Source organism: Myotis myotis, unplaced genomic scaffold, assembly GCF_014108235.1.
Source record: "Myotis myotis isolate mMyoMyo1 unplaced genomic scaffold, mMyoMyo1.p scaffold_m19_p_10, whole genome shotgun sequence".
NCBI lineage: Eukaryota > Metazoa > Chordata > Mammalia > Chiroptera > Vespertilionidae > Myotis > Myotis myotis.
In genome coordinates, this window is record NW_023416314.1 from 78,590,831 (window position 1) to 78,608,842 (window position 18,012).

Here is an 18,012-nt window from a genome sequence, read left to right on the forward strand (position 1 = left end):
ACCCAACAGCAAAGCAATGAACAAGATAAAGATTAACAGGTTTGTACAGTTATTGCAAAATATCAGAAAATGAATCTCATCATCTATCAAAGTAGTCCATACACATCCCCCTGGAAAGGCAGCCTGGAAACAGAAGAAAGCTGTAATACAACACTCTAAACGGCGAAATAGATCAAAACCACCTTGGATGAGAAACTTAAAAAGAAAAGAAATAGACAAAACCCAGGAAGAAATAAACAAGATAAAAGAAGGTCCTAGCCTGCCTGGCTCAGTGGATAGAGCGTCTGCCTGCGGACTGAAGTGTCAGGGGTTCAATTCCGGTCAAGGGCATATGCCTGGGTTGTGGCTCGATCCCCAGTAGGGGGCATGCAGGAGGCAGCCGATCAATGATTCTCTCTCATCATTGATGTTTCTCTCTCTATCCCTCTCCCTTCCTCTCTGAAATCAATAAAAATATATTTAAAAAAAAGAAACACAAAAGTACCTAGAAATAAAGATTACATTACAAGATGCCCAAAGGAGAATAGACTCAAAATATAATAAGGGGCATTGAAGAAAGACAAAAACAAGAGAACGAAAATGAGACAAAGGGGTCACAAGAAAGTAATGAAAACAAGATAGTCAAAGAAGGAATTGCATTTGCATTATTGGGTCCCTGAAGAAAAACTACCGGATGAACCAGCACCAGTATTTACTGCTGCATTCTAAGAAACACTTCCCAAGAAAGAAAAATCTGCACATTCAAAGGGCCCACTGGGAACCTTGGAAAATTAACTTGGAACAGTCAACTTACTTTGCGACATCATAAAACTATTAGTTTTCTATTTTTCAACAAAAATCCCCAAGATCTCCAAGCAGAAAGATCAAATAACTTACAGAGGCAAAAGAGTCAAAATGGCACATAAAAAGCAAGACGGCATTTGGAGCAGCATCTATTAAACATTTAAGGGTAAACCGAGGTGTTTTTTTTTTTTTTAATTTATTGATTTTTTACAGAGAGGAAGAGAGGGAGATAGAGAGTCAGAAACATCGATGAGAGAGAAACATCAACCAGCCGCCTCCTGCACATCCCCCACCGGGGATGTGCCCGCAACCCAGGTACATGCCCTTGACCGGAATCGAACCTGGGACCCTCCAGTCCGCAGGCCGACGCTCTATCCACTGAGCCAAACCGGTTTCGGCATAAACCGAGGTTTTTATATTCGCATGGATTGTCTGTGTCAAGTGTCAAGGCTTTAGGAAACAGTTTTATGTTTTTCAACAAGTATTTATGCACCCATAGGGAATCTGGTAGAGAATGCACTTCATCCTACCGAGAGATAATGAGCATGTGTGTGTGTTTATCTAAATACATGATCCAGGACTAAAACAAAGGCGGGCATGAGGGTAAATAAATAAATAGATCATATATCATCATGAAGTAGAAATAATATCACTAAAGGCATGAGAGAGCCGGTGGGTGTGGCTCAGTGGTTGAGCATTGGCCCATGACCCAGGAGGTCACCCCCAGGGCACGTGCCTGAGTTGCAGGCTCAATCCCCAGTAGGGGTTGTGCAGGAGGCTGCCGATCAAAGATTTTCATCATTGATGTCTCCCTCTCCCTCTCTGAAGTAAATTTAAAAAAACAAACAAACACATTTTAAAAAAGCATGGGAGAAGGGAGAGGGAAATAGGAAAGTAAGATAAGCTGACTGGTGGCTGTGCAGGTGCCTCTCAGCTCCAAATTCATTCTTCATTGCCTACTCTGAAAATGGGCCTGGACCCTTTACCTTTGCCAGCTGGCGCATTCCTAAGCTCTGTCGGTAGAGGGCGCCGGGGAGCCATTGCAGAAGGGCTTTTTCAAACTGCCTCCTGTGTGCTGACCAGACAATTTCTTCAAGCTTGTCTGGTACCCAAGGTCCTCCAGCAGCTGCCATGGTCAGTGCTCATGGCTTCTCCAGCACCAAGCTCCTGCAGGGTGCGGCAACCAGCAGTACAGCAGATGGCCCCTGCGCCCCAAACACCGCCGGAATGATGTAAGCTAGACAGCCCTAAACTGTTGATCTTAATCCCACCTTTCCTTTCCCTCTGAAGCTCCAATAAACGTTGTGGCCTATTCTGTCCTTTCTGTCTCCCGACCAACTCCAGCGCTTACCCATGTGGCCCTGAACCTAGCAAGAGTGTGACCCCCAGTGGGTGGCGTAACCGAGTCTTCAGTCAGCACTCCGCGGTTCACGCACGCCTGCTGTTCTGGAAGGAGGCGCACGGTAAGGCCAGGGATGCCCATGGTTCTGGTCCCATTACTTCTTCTGTAACCAAAAGCGCTATCACACTAGGAAGCAGTACTGTGAGGCAGGGTGGGGAGCTGGGATACTCTGTGAAAATAAGGGCTGAGGCAGTGTGGTCAGGGAAAACCACGCCATGTGCTGAGGCAGCCAATCCTGCCACTTTGATGATGGAAAGGGTCTGCTGTGATTACCCTGAAACTGGCTGGCTGGTCTCGGGGGTTATGTTCTGCTATTTGGGAACTCGGTGCTAGTCTCTCCTGACATTAGACATCTGTCTGTGGGATAGATCAGCCTTGCTGAGGAGAAATTCATGTTGAGCTCAGCATGCATCACTTCCAGCCCTCATCCATGACATTTTTAAAATTTATTGATTTGAGCCCTGGCCCTTGTGGCTCAGTTGGTTGAACAGCAGCCCATGCACTGAAACGTCACTGGTTTGATTCCCCGTCAGGGCACATACCCAGGTTGTGGTTCAATGAGGGAAGCAATCAGTTGATGTTTCTCTCACATCAATGTCTCTCACCCTCTCGATCTAAAAAAAATCAATAAAAAACATTTTTAAAAATGTATTGATTTGAGAGATAGAGAAAGGGAGAGAGAGACAAACATCGATTTGTTGTTCCACGTATTCATGCACTTATTGGTCACTTTATTATTTTTCATTTGTATGTCATTTTAATAGCAGAATACTGCTTATTTTATGGGTTTAAGAAGATGCATCTTGTCTTTATTCTGTGTGTCTTATTTTAAATAATGTTTCCGGGGCTTACATTGGCTGGGAAAATCCTTGGTTACTGCTTGCATGTGCCCTGACTGGAGACTGAACTGCAACCTTGGAGTATTGGGACGATGCTCTAACCCAGGGGTCCTCAAACTATGGCCCGCGGGCCGCATGCAAATACAAATACTGTATTTGTTCCCGTTTTGTTTTTTTACTTCAAAATAAGATATGTGCAGTGTGCATAGGAATTTGTTCATAGTTTTTTTAAAACTATAGTCCGGCCCTCCAACGGTCTGAGGGACAGTGAACTGGCCCCCTGTTTAAAAAGTTTGAGGACCCCTGCTCTAACCAAATGAGCTACCTGGCCAGGGCCTCCCCTGATGACCTTTTTCATGAGCCTGGTGGGCAAGGATCGGTATGATTTGGAAAGGAAGGTGTGCCTTCTACCTGCAGAAAGTGGTCTTTGGTGAGCATTCACAGGACAGTTAATATTACACTCTGGACCCATTCCAAGAAGCCTACTGATACCAGAAATGAAAGAGGGGTCATCACTAGTGAGCCCATGGACATTAAAAGGATAATGAAATATTATGAACTACTCTATGTCCCCAATCTGATAAATGGACAAATTCTTTGAATGACACAAAATAAGGCAACCTTGAATATACTGGGGTTTGGTTCCAGACCACCGCAATCAAGCGAATATTGCAATAAAGTGAGTCACACAAATGTTTTGGTTTCCCGCTGCTAGATTTTGCAAATAAAGTTTTATTGGGCCCTAACTGGTTTGGCTCAGTGGATAGAGCATGTGGACTCGATTCCAGTCAAGGTTGCAGGCTCATCCCCAGTAGGGGGTGTGCAGGAGGGAGCCAATCAATGATTCTCATTGATGTTTCTATCTCTCCCTCTCCCTTCCTCTCTGAAATCAATATATATATGTAATATATTTTGTTGATTTTTTACAGAGAGGATAGAGAGTTAGAAACATCAATGATCAGAGAACATCAATCAGCTGCCTCCTGCACACCTTCTACTGGGGATGTTCCCGCAACCAAGGTACATGCCCTTGACTGGAATCGAACCTCGGACCCTTCAGTCCACAGGCTGACGCTCTATCCACTGAGCCAAACCGGTCAGGGCAATAAAAATATATTTTAAAAAAAAGTTTTACTGGAACACAGCCATGCCCATTCATTTACATATTGTCTATGGCTGTTTTTATGCTACAATGACAAAGTTGAGCAATTGTGACAGAGACCATATGTGAGGTCTGCCAACCTCAGTAGGTAAAATGGAAAAAAAGATCTAGGAATACACTTTAAAATATAACTATTGCCCAGCTGGTGTAGCTCAGCAGATGAGCGTCAAGCCAGGAACCAAGAGGTCGCTGGTTCGATTCCTGGTCAGGGCACATGCCTAAGTTGCAGGCTCAATCCCCTGTGCGGAGCATGCAGGAGGCAGCTGGTCGATGAGGTTTCTCTCTCATTGATATTTCCATCTCTCTATCCATCTCCCTTTCTCTCTTTGTAAAAATCAATTAAAACACTTTTTAAAAAAATAAAAACGCCGAAACCGGTTTGGCTCAGTGGATAGAGCGTCGGCCTGCGGACTGAGAGGCCCCAGGTTCGATTCCGGTCAAGGGCATGTACCTGGGTTGCGGGCACATCCCCAGTGGGGGGTGTGCAGGAGGCAGCTGATCGATGTTTCTCTCTCATCGATGTTTCTAACTCTCTGTCTCTCTCCCTTCCTCTCTGTAAAAAATCAATAAAATATATTAAAAAAAAATAAAAATAAAAAAAATAAAAACTATTGTGTATTAAGAAAACCTCAACTGTACAGACATAAAAGAAGATGTAATTGGTACTATGTATCTTATTTTTAAACTTTTTAAAATTGATTTTAGAGGGAGGGAGAGAAACATTATTTGGCTGCTTCCTCCTACACATCCCCTACTGGGGATTAAGCCCATAACCCAGGCATGTGCCCTGACCAGGAGCTGAACCAGCAACCTTTTGGTGCATGGAATGACGCTCAACCAACTGAGCCACACCAGCCAGGTTTATGTATCTTATTCTTGATAGAAAACTAAAACAAGATTCTCTAAATTAATATGTCAATACTCTCTGGCCCAAGACCACCAGGAGCACATCTGTAGGTGAATGAATGTAGGAAGGATTTATAGGGTCTGTGCTTGTGTTAGGTGATTTGGGGGAGGGTTTAATGAAGCAGCGCTTTTCTCTGGATTGGATGCTTGTTAGGAAGTGGAAGTATTTCTATGATGGAATAATGTTAACATCTTCACTAGGTGGAGGCTAAAGCTATAATTGGTAAAGAAGCAAATCACATATAATCCAAGATAGAAGGATGTTTCATCATTTTTGTGGTTTGGACGGTTTTTGCTTTTGGCCAAGTTCACCAGATTACAGAGTGACCTTGTTTTCCTTTTGGTCCTCATGGCCTTGTCTGTAATCTATGGAATTATTGTGTCCGACAGAACACCAAAGCCAGCTCCCGATGTCGGGGATATTTTTCTCTTTCTCAAATCTATGAATTAAATGCAATTTTAATCTTAATCTCCAGTTCGTATGTGTTTGTTTTTTGAGGGCACTTGACAGAACATATCTATGCAAATAAACATTAGAGAAGAGTTAAGAAACCCAAAAAGTATTATGAAAACTAAAAGACGTAAAAATAAAGGATTGGTAAATTTCACTGCACAAAATAAATTCATCTGTGTAATAAAAATCAGCCCTAGCTGGTTTGGCTCAGTGGATAGAGCGTCGGCCTGCAGACTGAAGGGTCCCAGGTTCGATTCCAGTCAAGGACACATGCCTGAGTTGCGGGCTCGATCCCCAGTGGGGGGTGTGCAGGAGGCAGCCGAGCAATGATTCTCATCATTGGTGTTTCTATCTCTCCCTCTCCCTTCCTCTCTGCAATAAATAAAAATATATTTAAAAAAAATCAAAATACACAGGTTTGGAAGACAAACCACAAATTCATATAAAATATCTTTAATTCATTTGAGGAAGAGTTGATATCCCTAGTAAAATTTAAAAGAACCTCCCCTGCCCTGGCTGGTTTAGTTCAGTGGATAGAGCATCGGCTTGTGGACTGAAGGGTCCTGGGTTTGATTCCAGTCAAGGGCACATGCCTGGGTTGTGGGCTCGGTCCCCAGTAGGGGGCGTGCAGGAGGCAGCCTATCAATGATTCTCATCATTGATGTTTCTCTCTCTCTCTATCCCTCTCCCTTCCTCTCTGAAATCAATAAAAATATCTTTAAAAAAAACCTTAAAAAAAATAAAAGAGCCCTAACTGGTTTGGCTCGGTGGATAGAACGTCGGCCAGTGGACTGGAGGGTCCCAGGTTCGACTCTGGTCAAGGGCATGTACCTTGGTTGCGGGTACATCCCCGGTGGGAGGTGTACAGGAGGTGGCTGATAGATGTTTCTCTTTCATCGATGTTTCTGACTCTCTATCCCTCTCCCTTCCTCTCTTTAAAAAATCAATAAAATATATTTTTTAAAAATAATAAAATAAATAAAATAACCTCTTTGTCAATATAAAAAAATATTTTGGGAATAATTTTAATTTTTAAAAATAAGAATGTACCATTCTACACCTGAAACTAATATTGTATGTCAACTGTAATAGAAAACACATTTTTTAATTAAAAAATATATCATTGAAAAAATTTTCAAGGCCCTGACCCGGTATGTCAGTTGGTTAGAGTATTGTCCTTATACGCCAAGGTTGCCAAGGTTGTGTTTGATCCGAGTCAGGGCACATACAAGAATCAACCAATGGATGCATAAATGGGTAAAGCAACAAGTTTTTTTTTTCCTCTCCAAAATCAGTAAGTTTTTTTAAAAATATGTTTTTATTGATTTCAGAGAGAGGGCGAGGGAGAGAAACATCAATGATGAGAGAACCATAGTGGGCACCTCCTACACGCCCCCTACTGGGGATTGAGCCCCCAACCCCAGCAAAGTCCTGGGGCTGGGAATGGAGCTGTGACCTGGTTCATAGTTGAAAGCTCAGCCACTGAGTCACACCAGATGGGCATAAATGTTTTAAAAAGAGAAAAAATAATTTTCAAGAAGAAAACTGGGATTTACACAGAGGAAGGTGGGGCTTGCACGAGTCAGAAAAAGACTACGCTTCCCAGGAGGCTCTGCGCTGACTGTCCAAGGGCTCCCGACAGGCTTCGCGCGCTTTACGCGCCAGCTCTGGCCTCAGTCCGGGAGCCACGGAACCCGCGGAGGATGGAGAGCGGCGACGAGGAAGACGTGGAGAAGCACCGCATCCACCTACGCCCCGTCACTCTGCGCAGCGCCCCCCCTATCACGCTGCACCTTCTGCCCTGCGAAGTCGGGGTTAACCGGCCCGCCCCTGTGGGGCGCTTTTTCACCCCGGCCATCCGTCAGGGTTCCGACGGTGAGCGCTCGCGGCCGGACTACGGCTCCCGGTAGCCCCCGCGCCGGCGCCGCGCTCTCTTCGGCGAGGACGGGCGCGAGGGCTCCTGGGAACCGTGGTCCACCGGAGGCGGCGGGAGAGCCGCCCCCGGGGTTGCCCCGTTGGGCAGGGACCAGGCCCTCACTGAGGCCCCACGACCCCCTTATCCAGGACTCGAAGTGTCGTTTCGGGGCCGCCGTCTACGGGGCGAGGAGGTGGAGGTGCCGCCCGGCCTGCTGGGATACGTGATGACGATGGAAGAGAAGTCGCTGGGGAAGCAGGACTTCCCAGGGGGATCGGACAGTGACGAGCAGGAGCTGGTGGAACCCCCGGAGGCGCTGGAGCGGGACTTCGTGAGCCCAGGGGCCTGGGGGTGGCCGGGGGCGCGGGCGGGGGCGGCGGCCCCACGCTGAGCCCGACGCCTCCCCCAGGACCGCTTCATGGGCGCCTCCGCCAGTTTCCGCCGCTTCACCCTGTGGGGCCTGGAGACCGTCCCTGGCCCGGATGCCAAAGTGCGTGCGGCCCTGACCTGGCCCAGCCTCGCCCAAGCGGTGAGTAGATGCGTGGGCCGCCTCTGGCTTATTCGCTGGGCTGTCTAGAGTCCCGCCCCACGCGGCCTTGGGCTTTCGGGCTGCTGGTACAATGGGGCTCTAACTGGGAGGTTAGACTGACTGGGTTAGGGCTGCCCCCCCCCCCCCCCCCCGTAGGAAGGGCTGTCATTCTGGGGAGCTGGGTCCCTCCAGAGTAGGTGGACCACCCAGCCCCCCCGTCTCAGAAATCCAGTAGTAAAAGTGACCCCTGTTGCAGATCCATGCACAGGTGCCGCAGGACTGAACCAGAGCTTGAAACTGGAAGCCACCGATCCCTTCACCCCAATAAACCAGCTCTCCACTCTGGATCCACTGATTCCATCACCCCAATAAATGAGCTCTTCCACGGCGTCCCTGAGTTTGCCCACACCTTGGAGCTGCTCTTTCTCCCACAAGAACATGTCATGGCTCCGGCCCATAGAAACAGTTTATTACAGGGGCGAGGGGGGAGGGGGGGGGAGGGGCAGGGGCAGGACAGGCACTGGGGCGAGAGGCCAGAATTTTGTAGCCAATACCCACCCCCAACTCCTACTTTACAAATTTTTTTACAGCCACCAACCCTCTGTACATAGTGCCCCACCCCCACCTCACTGTACACGTCTGCCTGGCTCCCTCTGGTCCTCGGTTCACAGCAAGCCTGGGCCTGCAGCCAGCTGGCCTTAGAGTTGACCTGAGCCCTGAGCTCACTTTGGTGCTGGGCACCAACCAGCCCTTCCCAGGCCTGCCCTCTCCTTGTGGAACTGTCCTCAGCCTGGTCCGTCTCCCTTAGTGTCCCCCTGGGGGGCCCTGGGCGGGGGGTGGGATGGGCTGTCAGCTCCAGTTGTGCCAGCGTTGTTGGCGCTGCCATGGGCGGTGCCTGGTCACCACTTCCCCCTCTTGCTCCAGTCCTTGGGAGTGAAGTGCAGACACTTGGAGTCGATGCGGAGGAGTCGCTTGAGCATAGCCCGTTCGTGCCCATCCACGATGTCCTCTGACAACGTGAGGATATACTGGCCCTGGGCAGGAGATGGGACAAGGCAGGTCAGCCCATGGGCTTGCACGCTGCACCTCCACACACCTGTCCCTGCCCGCCTCCCTACCTTGTAGTAGTTGATGAGGTTGAGGTACTGGAGCGTGGAGATGACGTCCTCCTTCTTGATGCTGGTGATCTCACTGATCTCACTGTGGGGGGACAAAGACCAGGTTCCCTGGGGCCTTCGTCTTTGCCCCCGGAGCTCAGGGTGAGAGGCCTGGGAACACCGGCCACGCCATGCACCCCCGCGGGGGGGGGAGGGGGGGCAGGCTCACTTGATGGTAATCTGTGGCCTCTCCCCACTCTCAGACTTCAGTCCCATCAGAATCTCCAGGATGGTCTGGGACCAGTAGCTTCGGTAGGACAGGAGGCCAAGGTCCGAGAGGGGCTTCTCAGGGGTCCCCGTTTTCCCTTCCACTTTGGAGAGTTCATAACCTAAAGCATCGGAGAGGAAGGGAATGAGTACAGGGTCACAGCTTCGTGAAACCAATGCCGAGGCTGACTGCCTGCTTCCCATCAGGCCCTGCTGTGGGGTGGTTCTGTGACAGGCTGTGTGGCTTGTCTGCTCTGTGCCTGTTTCCTCATAAAGGACTAATGAGCACACACTCTTCACCCGTGTGCCAAGCACAGGGACAGGTACTGAGAGAAATGGCTACAACCAGCTAGGAGGGGTGGTAGGCCTAGCCCAGGGGTGGGCAAACTTTTTGACTCGAGGGCCACAATGGGTTCTTAAACTGGACCGGAGGCCGGAACAAAAGCATGGATGGAGTGTTTGTGTGAACTAATATAAATTCAAAGTAAACATCATTACATAAAAGGGTACGGTCTTTTTCTTTTTTTTAGTTTTATTCATTTCAAACGGGCAGGATCCGGCCCGCGGCCCACGGCTGGGTTAGGGTAAGGGTTTGGAGGTGGAGTATGGGGAGGCAGAGAAAATGGCTACTAGAGAAAGTGCCTCCGCTTTTCCTGTGCCATCCCACACTCGCTCTGTACTTGGGTGTGTGAGGAGGGAAGCAGAGCAGACCCCACCTGTGGGCCAGGCCTGAGGTGCTCCCCCCAGCTGTGACCTGACCAGGTGGTTGTGAGGCTGCAAGGAGCACCAAGGAGCTTCCCAAGTCAGGGAAGACAGTCCTCCCTCTCAGTTCTCTCCCTCCCACTCTCGGCTGCTCTGCCCTCCTCTCGCCTGCTGACCACTGGCAGTTCCTGGTGAGAACTCAGACCTGCAAAACACTGCATGGCCTCACGTTCCTTGGCAGTGCAGCCTTTGCCCGTCAGGGCCCTGGGATGTCTCCGCCCTTCCTCATCCTCAGTCATAACCGCTTTGTGTTGCACCATAGCCCGTTCTGCTTTCCTCCTCGGTTCATCTTTATCAGCCAGTCTGGCCCTCTTGCCCAACCTCATGACTTCCACCGAGAAAGCCAGTGTTGAGGACAGAGGGTCGTGCTTTGGAGAGAGGAAGCACGGAAGAGGATGGAACACACTGGGTTCCTACTTAACCTTGCTGGGTCATGGTGCATGTAAAGTCCTGACTGATCAACTGGACACCACACTGGCCTCCTCAGCTGTAGGGAACTCCTAGCCCCTCATCAGTGCCCCTCCTCCCCCTCCTAACACCCTCCCACCTTGTCTGCCAAACAGCACATGTCCTTGGTAGCCCTGCCTGCACCCCCTCTCCATTGGGGTCTGACCTCCAGGACTTTGTTCAGCATCACCTGCTTTACCAGGCTGAGGGCTTTCTGAAGATGTGACACGTCGTAGCATCGTTCTACCAATAACATTTCTCAAGTGGGCCATGACCCGGCCAAGTCCAGCCTCTGTCTTTCCAAACAGCTAAGGCTCCCTCCCCGTCTTCCCGCTCAGCTCGGTTATCTCAGTGAATGGTGAGTTGAAGAGAATGGAGAGGGAGGCTGGGAAGCAGAAGGGAGACTTGGGATTGGAGGGGACACTGACGAGCTCATGAAGGATGAGGGGCAGAGTCCCTTCTGGGCTTTAAGAGAGTGACCTGACAGAATACGAGGAATATGGGCCATAACCATGCAAGTCAGAGTTACCATCTCTTTGCTGAATTAACAGCATTTTGAACATCTGTCTACCAAGCTCAGGAATCAACTGGTCCTCATCCAGGAACTTACATGACAATACAGTAGCAGAGGGATGAGCAACAGCGGCTCACTCGGCTTTAGCTCATGGCCCTGGGCAAGATGAGTCAAATTTGGGGAAAGCTGGGTGATGCTTAGAACCTTGGTCAAGGAACAGTGAGGGGCTGAGAACCTAATCCAAACAAGCAGGGCAGTCAACCTGAGAATGAAAGCATCTTGGAAGAGTCCCATCTTGATTTCTGGCCAAGTGACTGGGCTGAGAATCACAGCGAGGCAGCATATGCGATGGGAGCACTGGCGCCCCAGCCCCTGGCCATGAGTGCAAGTACTCACTGAATTCAATCAGCAGCTTGCCGTAGCCCCGACGCTGGTAGGGAGGCAGGGTCAGGATGCAGGCCACGTTGTAGTCTTCTGTCGATTCCTTTTCCTGAAAAGTGGCAGGTGAGTGTGAGGGGAGGGGCCTGGCCCAGGGCAGAGCAGGGCTGAGGGAGAGGCAGGAGGAGCTCACCTTGGAGAAGTAGCCCACAATGTGGAAGCCCTTGCAGTCGTACTCCGTCATGACGTAGAAGAGGAAAGGGTCTGTGTCGTAGTACAAGGTCTTGTGGTCGAGGAAACACTTGGCCAGAAGACACAGGTTCTGGGAATAACTCTGCAAAGGAAAAGGCCTGTCACGGCTCGGTGCCCGGATTCCAGCATGGCCATGGGACAGCCCAGGCCGATAGGGGACAAGCGTTCCTCCCTGAGACCCGACCGATTCCATCAGGCAGGGCCACTGTGCAGTGTTGAGAAGCCCATGGACCAGCCCATTGGCCCTGGGGGACCTCCACTGCCCTCCCCTATAGTTAACAACAGTCAACAAACTGACATGTACCAAGAAGACTGACGAGGCTTATGAGAGCAGCTCTGCCCATGTGACAGTCTTAGGAGTCTGGCTGTCAAAAAATACAATTCTTTTGCCTACAGTCACACCTCTTGGGAACGGACCTGATTGTCTACAACTGAGGTAAGGCATTCTGGAACTTAAAAAAGTAGCCTTAGGAGCCCCCTGCCTAAAAAACTTATTAATTTTGCTATTTTACCTCTGCACATAATTTATCCTGCGTTTCAGACATGACTTTTTAACTACCTGCTGGGCACTGCCGCCTGGATGCCAAGTCCACCCTTAACACAGAACAGTAGTTAGAGCAGCTCTTCCTCTCAAGCTCCCAGGCCAGAGCTCTCCCCTGCCTGTCAGGGTGCCTGCCTCTCCCTCTCCCTCACCACCTTCTAGGCCCCAGGAATGGGGGAGTCTCTCAACAGTCCCTCCAGGTTACCCTCCTCCCCACAACCACAGGCTAAAGCAGGCTTGAAGCTTCAAACTTACAGTGTCCCCAACTGGCCTCATTCCCACCTCCTGAGCTCTGTTCCTTGTAACAGCTTTCCCTCATCCCCTCTGCCCTTCAACACCTACTATCACTATGCATCCACGCCTGCCCTTCAGAACCCCACTGCTTGCGAGTCCCTTACCCACCTTGTCTTTCGCGTCAAGGCTCAAAAGTCACCTCTTCTGTGAAGCGTTGGTGACTACCTCCTCTGGGTCCTAATAACCCACCCTTTGCTTCAGGATACTTAACACACTGGGAGATCTAATGTGGTCATGGGGCCTGGCTGGTTTGGCTCTGTGGATAGAGTCTCGGCCTGGAGACCGAAGGGTTCCGGGTTCGATTCCGGTCAAGGGCACATACCTCAGTTGCAGGGCTCCGCCCTGACCCAAGCCCCAGTCGGCATGCGTGCAGGAGGCAACCAATCGATGTGTTTCTCTCACATTGACATTTCTCTGTCTTTCCCTCTCTCTAAAAATCAATGGAAAAAATGTTATTCGGATGAGGATTAAAAAAAAAATAAAGTGGCAATTGGTGTGTCTGTTTCCTCCATGGACTGTGAGCTCTCAGCAGAGATTTTTGTCTAATTCCTGGTCATGTTTATATCTCCCAGCACCTGCCCTTCAGCAGGAACTCAATAAAAATGGGGTGAGCCAACTTGTTGGCCAGACAGGTATTTTCCTAAGGAAGAAGCTTCTCATTTGACTTCCCCCAGACTCCAAGTTCCAAGGCACTCCAAGTGCCTCAGTCACTGACCTTATTCTTACGTCCATCAATCTCAAAGAAGGAGATGGTGCCTTTGCGGTAAATCTCGTTGCCTGGAGGATGGCGCAGGTCACACTTGGTCTGAGGAAGAGAGGAGGATCAGGGGTGGCGAAGGATGGGGGGGTAGTAGGGCAGTACCTGGGACCCTTCATACCAAGTGACGCTGCAGACACTTGAGGCTACGGCCATACTTGAGGCAGAACTCGCAGAGATAGAGGACTGGCAGTGTGGTGAGCTCCTGTGGGTACGGGGAAAAGTACCACGGCTTGAGGCGGTGCCGGCCCAGCTCGATGCACTCAATGTTCTTCATCCGGGTGACGATGTCGTCGTGGCTCCGGTCAGACACCAGGCTCCCAGTCATGCGCGGAGCTGATGGTATTCCATCTGAGCTGTCCTGGGAGTCCTGCCCAGGGCCAGTGAAAGGCACTGGGTTACAGGAGACGACAGCTCACACAGCACTGCCCCCCCGCCCCCAGGTTCTCTTGTTCAAGCCTAACAGCAACCCTGTGGGGGAGGTACTATATAACCCCCACCCTCCAGATAAAGAAACCAAGATTTATAAAGTTTTCATTGAAAACTTTGGAAAGATTGCCAACCAGTTCGGCTTAGCTCCTAATAGCACCACCATGGCTGCCCACCACTGTTGTATATTTTTAAACTAGCCACTAAACTCTCCACCTGCCTATGTCCCTTCCTTTTTACTCAGCTCCCCTCTTCCTGAGACCTACCTCATCAGTGCCCAAGCAATTTGATTTTCGCTTCCGTCCCGGCTGAGCTGCCACTGCCCGGCGGGCTGATCCATTCTGTAGATGAGATGACAGGAATAGAAGTGGCTGTGAGATGCGTCTGAAAGGGGCTACCAGAAGGTAGAAGAAAGGAAGGGGAGAAAAAGTGGTTTGGAGGACTCACCTGAGGAAAAACTGAGGCTGGGGCTGTCTCGCTGGGCACTGGAGTTGCTGGTGAAACCACCTCCACCTTCCGTTTCTGCAGAGAGAAACCAAGAAAGGTGGGTCAGAAGGTAGAGAAGGTGGGACCTGAGAGGAAAGCAAGGTCCCTGGAATTGCTGAGGGTACCGTTGAGCGGTGGTTGGGCTGCAGACAGGAGCTGGAGGAGAGCGGCTGGTCGGGCTCACCACCGGGAATGGCCTCCCGCTCCTTAGGCAGGTTGAAGCGGAGAGTGATCTGGACCGGGATTGGCAAGGTCTTCCCGCTGGCCTGCGCGGAGGCCGGCTGTAGAGATAGGTCCAGGGTCTTCCTCTGGGGTGGGGATGGTGGTGGGATGGGGCAGGGGAGTGGGGGCCCCTCAGCATGGAGTCATCAAACCCCTCCCTCTCAAGGACACAGGAATAGCCGCTGGACTCTGGAAGCTACATCTGCGATTTGGTCCCCATCCTCTGCAAGCCGAAACCAGGATGGGAGGGTGCTGCCTCCAGCCCATCCAGGAACCACTGAAGCCAAGAGATGAGAGAAGTAGGAGGCAGGAGAGAAGAGGTGAAGTAGGGGACCTACTCACCACCTCTCTCTCTGGAGAGCCAGGGCGGGACCCAGGAAGTCCGTTCTTGGTGGGGGTCTTGGCCTCTTTCTTAGGGAACTGAATCTTCTTCAGGTCCAGCCGTTCGTGGGTTACCCATTCATCCAGGCGTTTGTTGACTGCAGCAGTGGGGATGGCTCAGGAAGGAAGGCCAGAGACCATCCCCCAACTCTACCCAGCGGCCCCTCCTTACCCCAGCCCGGCACTCACAGTCAATGTAATGAACGTAGAAAAGCTTCCTGCCACTGATGTCCTTCACGCTCAGGATCTCGGCCAGGGCTGGGGAACAGCATAGGGGCCATGGAAGGGTCAGGCCGGAGGCGCCACCCTTCTACGACCTGAATACACTCCCAAGCCCGATCTCTAAGCCCAGCACTAGGCAGCTCTCGCCCAAGCCCCTTGTCACCCAGTGCCACCCCCTGCAAGCCCCGCCCTACCCATCGCGGAGCCGCGACAAGCCACGCCCCTCCTGTGTATCTGCGCCCCGCCCGCCCCAGAATTCCCGAGGTTCCTCCTCCTCCCGAGGGTTCGGTTGACTCCCTCCCGCCCCTAGCCCTCGGGTCGCTTAGCCCCGCCCCCCGACGTCACTCACGCCACTCATCTTCGTTGTCCTGGTTCCGCCGCAGCACCGGCAGGCGGCAGCCTTCGATTATCTCCCCCTGGGGAGACAGCGCGGCGCCAGGGTCGGCTACTGGGGGTCCTCGGGCTCTACCCACCTCCCCTGGCTCCCTCCGCCCCGCCCCGGGCACCGGACTCACCACCTCCGCCATCTTCCCTCCCTCCACTGCCACTTCCGGCCCCTCTGGGAGACGTCACTTCCGGGACCGAGCGCGTTCTAAGCCCGGGCTTCCCGGTGCCACGCCAGAGTAGGACCTTTGAAAGACCCCACTGCCCAGCTGGGAGCGGGAGGACGGCCCGTTTGGCTGGCAGGAGAATCGGGTGTTTTAAATCTCGGGCCGGGTCCTGGGTGGAATCGCCACAACATGCACAACGATTGGAGGAAAGCTGAGTCCGTCACGTGACGCTCACCGGGTGCGACGCCAGTCACGTGGGCGCCGCGCGGGTCACTTGGTACTAGTGTTTGTGCTTTGGGGGTGGCGGGCCTGCCGCGTCTCCTAGTGGCTGTGGGGGGTGTCGATGGCGGGGAGAGGGCAGGTCCGGAAGGCTTGGGAGACTGGAGAATTGGGTGGGACTGTGACAGGACTTCATTCCTTACTTATGGGGACTCCAGAGTATTTCTAGGTTGTCTTGTATGTTAAGTTTGTAGTTATAAGAACAATACAACATTATTCATTCAGACCATGTGTCAGGTACTGTTCCTGGGTTGTGGACTACATCCTGTATAATAAAAGGCTAATATGCAAATTGACCAAACAGCTGAATGACCAGTGGCTATGATGCACACTGACCACCAGGGGGCAGACGCTTGAGCAGGAGCTGCCCCCTGATGGTCAGTGTGCTCCCACAGGGGGAGTGCTGCTCAGCCAGAAGCTGGGCTCACAGCTGGCGAGCACAGCAGTGGTGGCAGCACTAAGGACCCCTCGGGGGATGTCTGCCTGCTGGCTTAGGCCTGCAGGGTTTAAGCCAGCAGGCGGACATCCCCCGAGGGGTCCTGGACTGTGAGAGGGCGCAGGGTTGGCTGAGGGGAACCCCCCCACTACCTCCGCCGTGCACGAATGTCGTGCATTGGGCCTCTAGTCACTAAATAAAGAACCTTGCCCTCATAGAGCTTACATTCTTGGAGGTTGGGAGGAAAAACGTGTGTATGTAACAAACAGTAAATATGTCATAAAGTAAATTATTCAATATATTAAAGACAGGTAAGTGTTTGGGGAAACCAAAAAGAAGGCACAAGGGAAAGGAGATGGGCAGGTAGGTTGCAGTTTTAAATAGGGTGGTCAGGGCAGGCCTGGCTGGAAGTACACCACTTGAGAAAAGATTTAGAGCAGGGGTGGGGAACCTCTTTTCTGCCAAGGGCCATTTGGATTTTTATAACATTATTCAAGGGACATACAAAATTATCAACTTTATTTGGCCAATATTCTGCCTACAGAAACACAGTTCAGACTGAAAGATGCACACAGGTTAAAAGTAAAGGGATGGAGCCCTGGCCAGTTTCCTCAGTGGTTAGAGTATTGTCCTGTAGATTGAAGGGTTGCAGGTTCAATTCCCAGTCAAGGTCATGTACCTCAGTTGCAGTTTCCCCAGCCCCAGTAGGGGCACATGCTGGAGGTAGCCAATGGATGTATCTCTCTCACATCGATGTTTTTCTCTGTCTCTTTCCCCCTCCTCCCTCCCTTCCACTCTCTAGAAACCAATGGGAAAAGTATCCTTTTGATGAGGATTAAAAAAAAGAAAAAAAGTAAAGGGATGGAAAAAGATATTTCGTGCAAATGGAATTGAAAAAAAAAAGCTGGGGTAGCAATACTTATATCAGACAAAATATAGACATTAAAACAAAGGCTTTAACAGACAAAAAAGAACTTAGGAATTCCACTTCTGAGTACTTATCCGAAGAAACCCAAAACACTAATTGAAAAGACATGCTAGCCCTGGCTGGGTAGCTCTCTCTCTTTTGATTAGAGTGTTGTTCTGATCTGCCAAGGTTGGGGGTTCGATCTCTGGCCAGGGCACATACAAGAAGCAACCAATGGCCCTGACCAGTTTGGCTCAGTGGATAGAGAGTCGGCCTGCAGACTGAAAGGTCCCAGGTTCGATTCCGGTCAAGGGCATGTACCTGGGTTGCGGGTACATCCCCAGTGGGAGGTGTGCAGGAAGCAGCTGATCGATGTTTCTGGCTCTCTGTCTCTCTCCCTTCCTCTCTGTAAAAAATCAATAAAATATATATTTTTTAAAAAGCAACCAATGAATGCATAAATAAATGGAATAGCAAATGGATGTTTCTCATCAATAAGTAAATAAGCGAAAGTAAAGACATGCAGCTTTGTGATCGCTGCAGCATTGTTTACAATGGCCAAGACAGGGAGGCGACCTAAGTGTCCATTGACAGACAAGTGGATAAAAGAAGAGGCGGTGCCAGCCTTGCCGGGTTGCTCAGTTGGTGAGCATTGTCCTGTACACCAAAAAGGTTGCGGGTTTGATTCCCAGTCAGGTCACATACCTAGGTCTCGGGTTTGATTCCTGGTCAGGGCACACATGAGAGGCAGCCGATCGATGTCTCTCTCTCTCTCTCTCTCTCTCTCTGTCTCTCAAAAT

The 18,012-nt window shown here is 50.8% G+C and overlaps 2 protein-coding genes across 6 annotated transcripts; one reads left to right on the forward strand and one right to left on the reverse strand.

Annotated features, from left to right (window-relative positions):
* The first annotated feature begins 7,188 nt into the window (after positions 1–7,188).
* Positions 7,189–8,380, forward strand: RNASEH2C (ribonuclease H2 subunit C). Its single transcript, XM_036326631.1, has 4 exons — positions 7,189–7,421; positions 7,611–7,792; positions 7,871–7,990; positions 8,247–8,380. Exons 1-4 carry the CDS (start codon positions 7,250–7,252, stop codon positions 8,271–8,273), a joined length of 501 nt encoding a protein of 166 aa, XP_036182524.1. The 5' UTR covers positions 7,189–7,249; the 3' UTR covers positions 8,274–8,380.
* A 58-nt stretch (positions 8,381–8,438) lies between these two features.
* On the reverse strand, positions 8,439–15,842 carry KAT5 (lysine acetyltransferase 5). Of its 5 annotated transcripts, XM_036326628.1 has the most exons (14): positions 15,555–15,837; positions 15,389–15,455; positions 15,007–15,075; positions 14,779–14,915; positions 14,340–14,495; positions 14,176–14,250; positions 13,995–14,069; positions 13,421–13,669; positions 13,258–13,347; positions 11,649–11,789; positions 11,474–11,567; positions 9,317–9,476; positions 9,109–9,190; positions 8,439–9,024 (listed from the first exon to the last, which is right to left on the reverse strand). In XM_036326628.1, exons 1-14 carry the CDS (start codon positions 15,564–15,566, stop codon positions 8,890–8,892), a joined length of 1,542 nt encoding a protein of 513 aa, XP_036182521.1. In that variant the 5' UTR covers positions 15,567–15,837; the 3' UTR covers positions 8,439–8,889. The 5 variants fall into 5 exon arrangements, with proteins under 5 accessions (XP_036182521.1, XP_036182520.1, XP_036182523.1 ...); XM_036326627.1 differs by having other exon boundaries at positions 8,439–9,190; positions 15,555–15,842; XM_036326630.1 differs by lacking the exon at positions 14,340–14,495 and having other exon boundaries at positions 15,555–15,836.
* Positions 15,843–18,012: the final 2,170 nt, after the last annotated feature.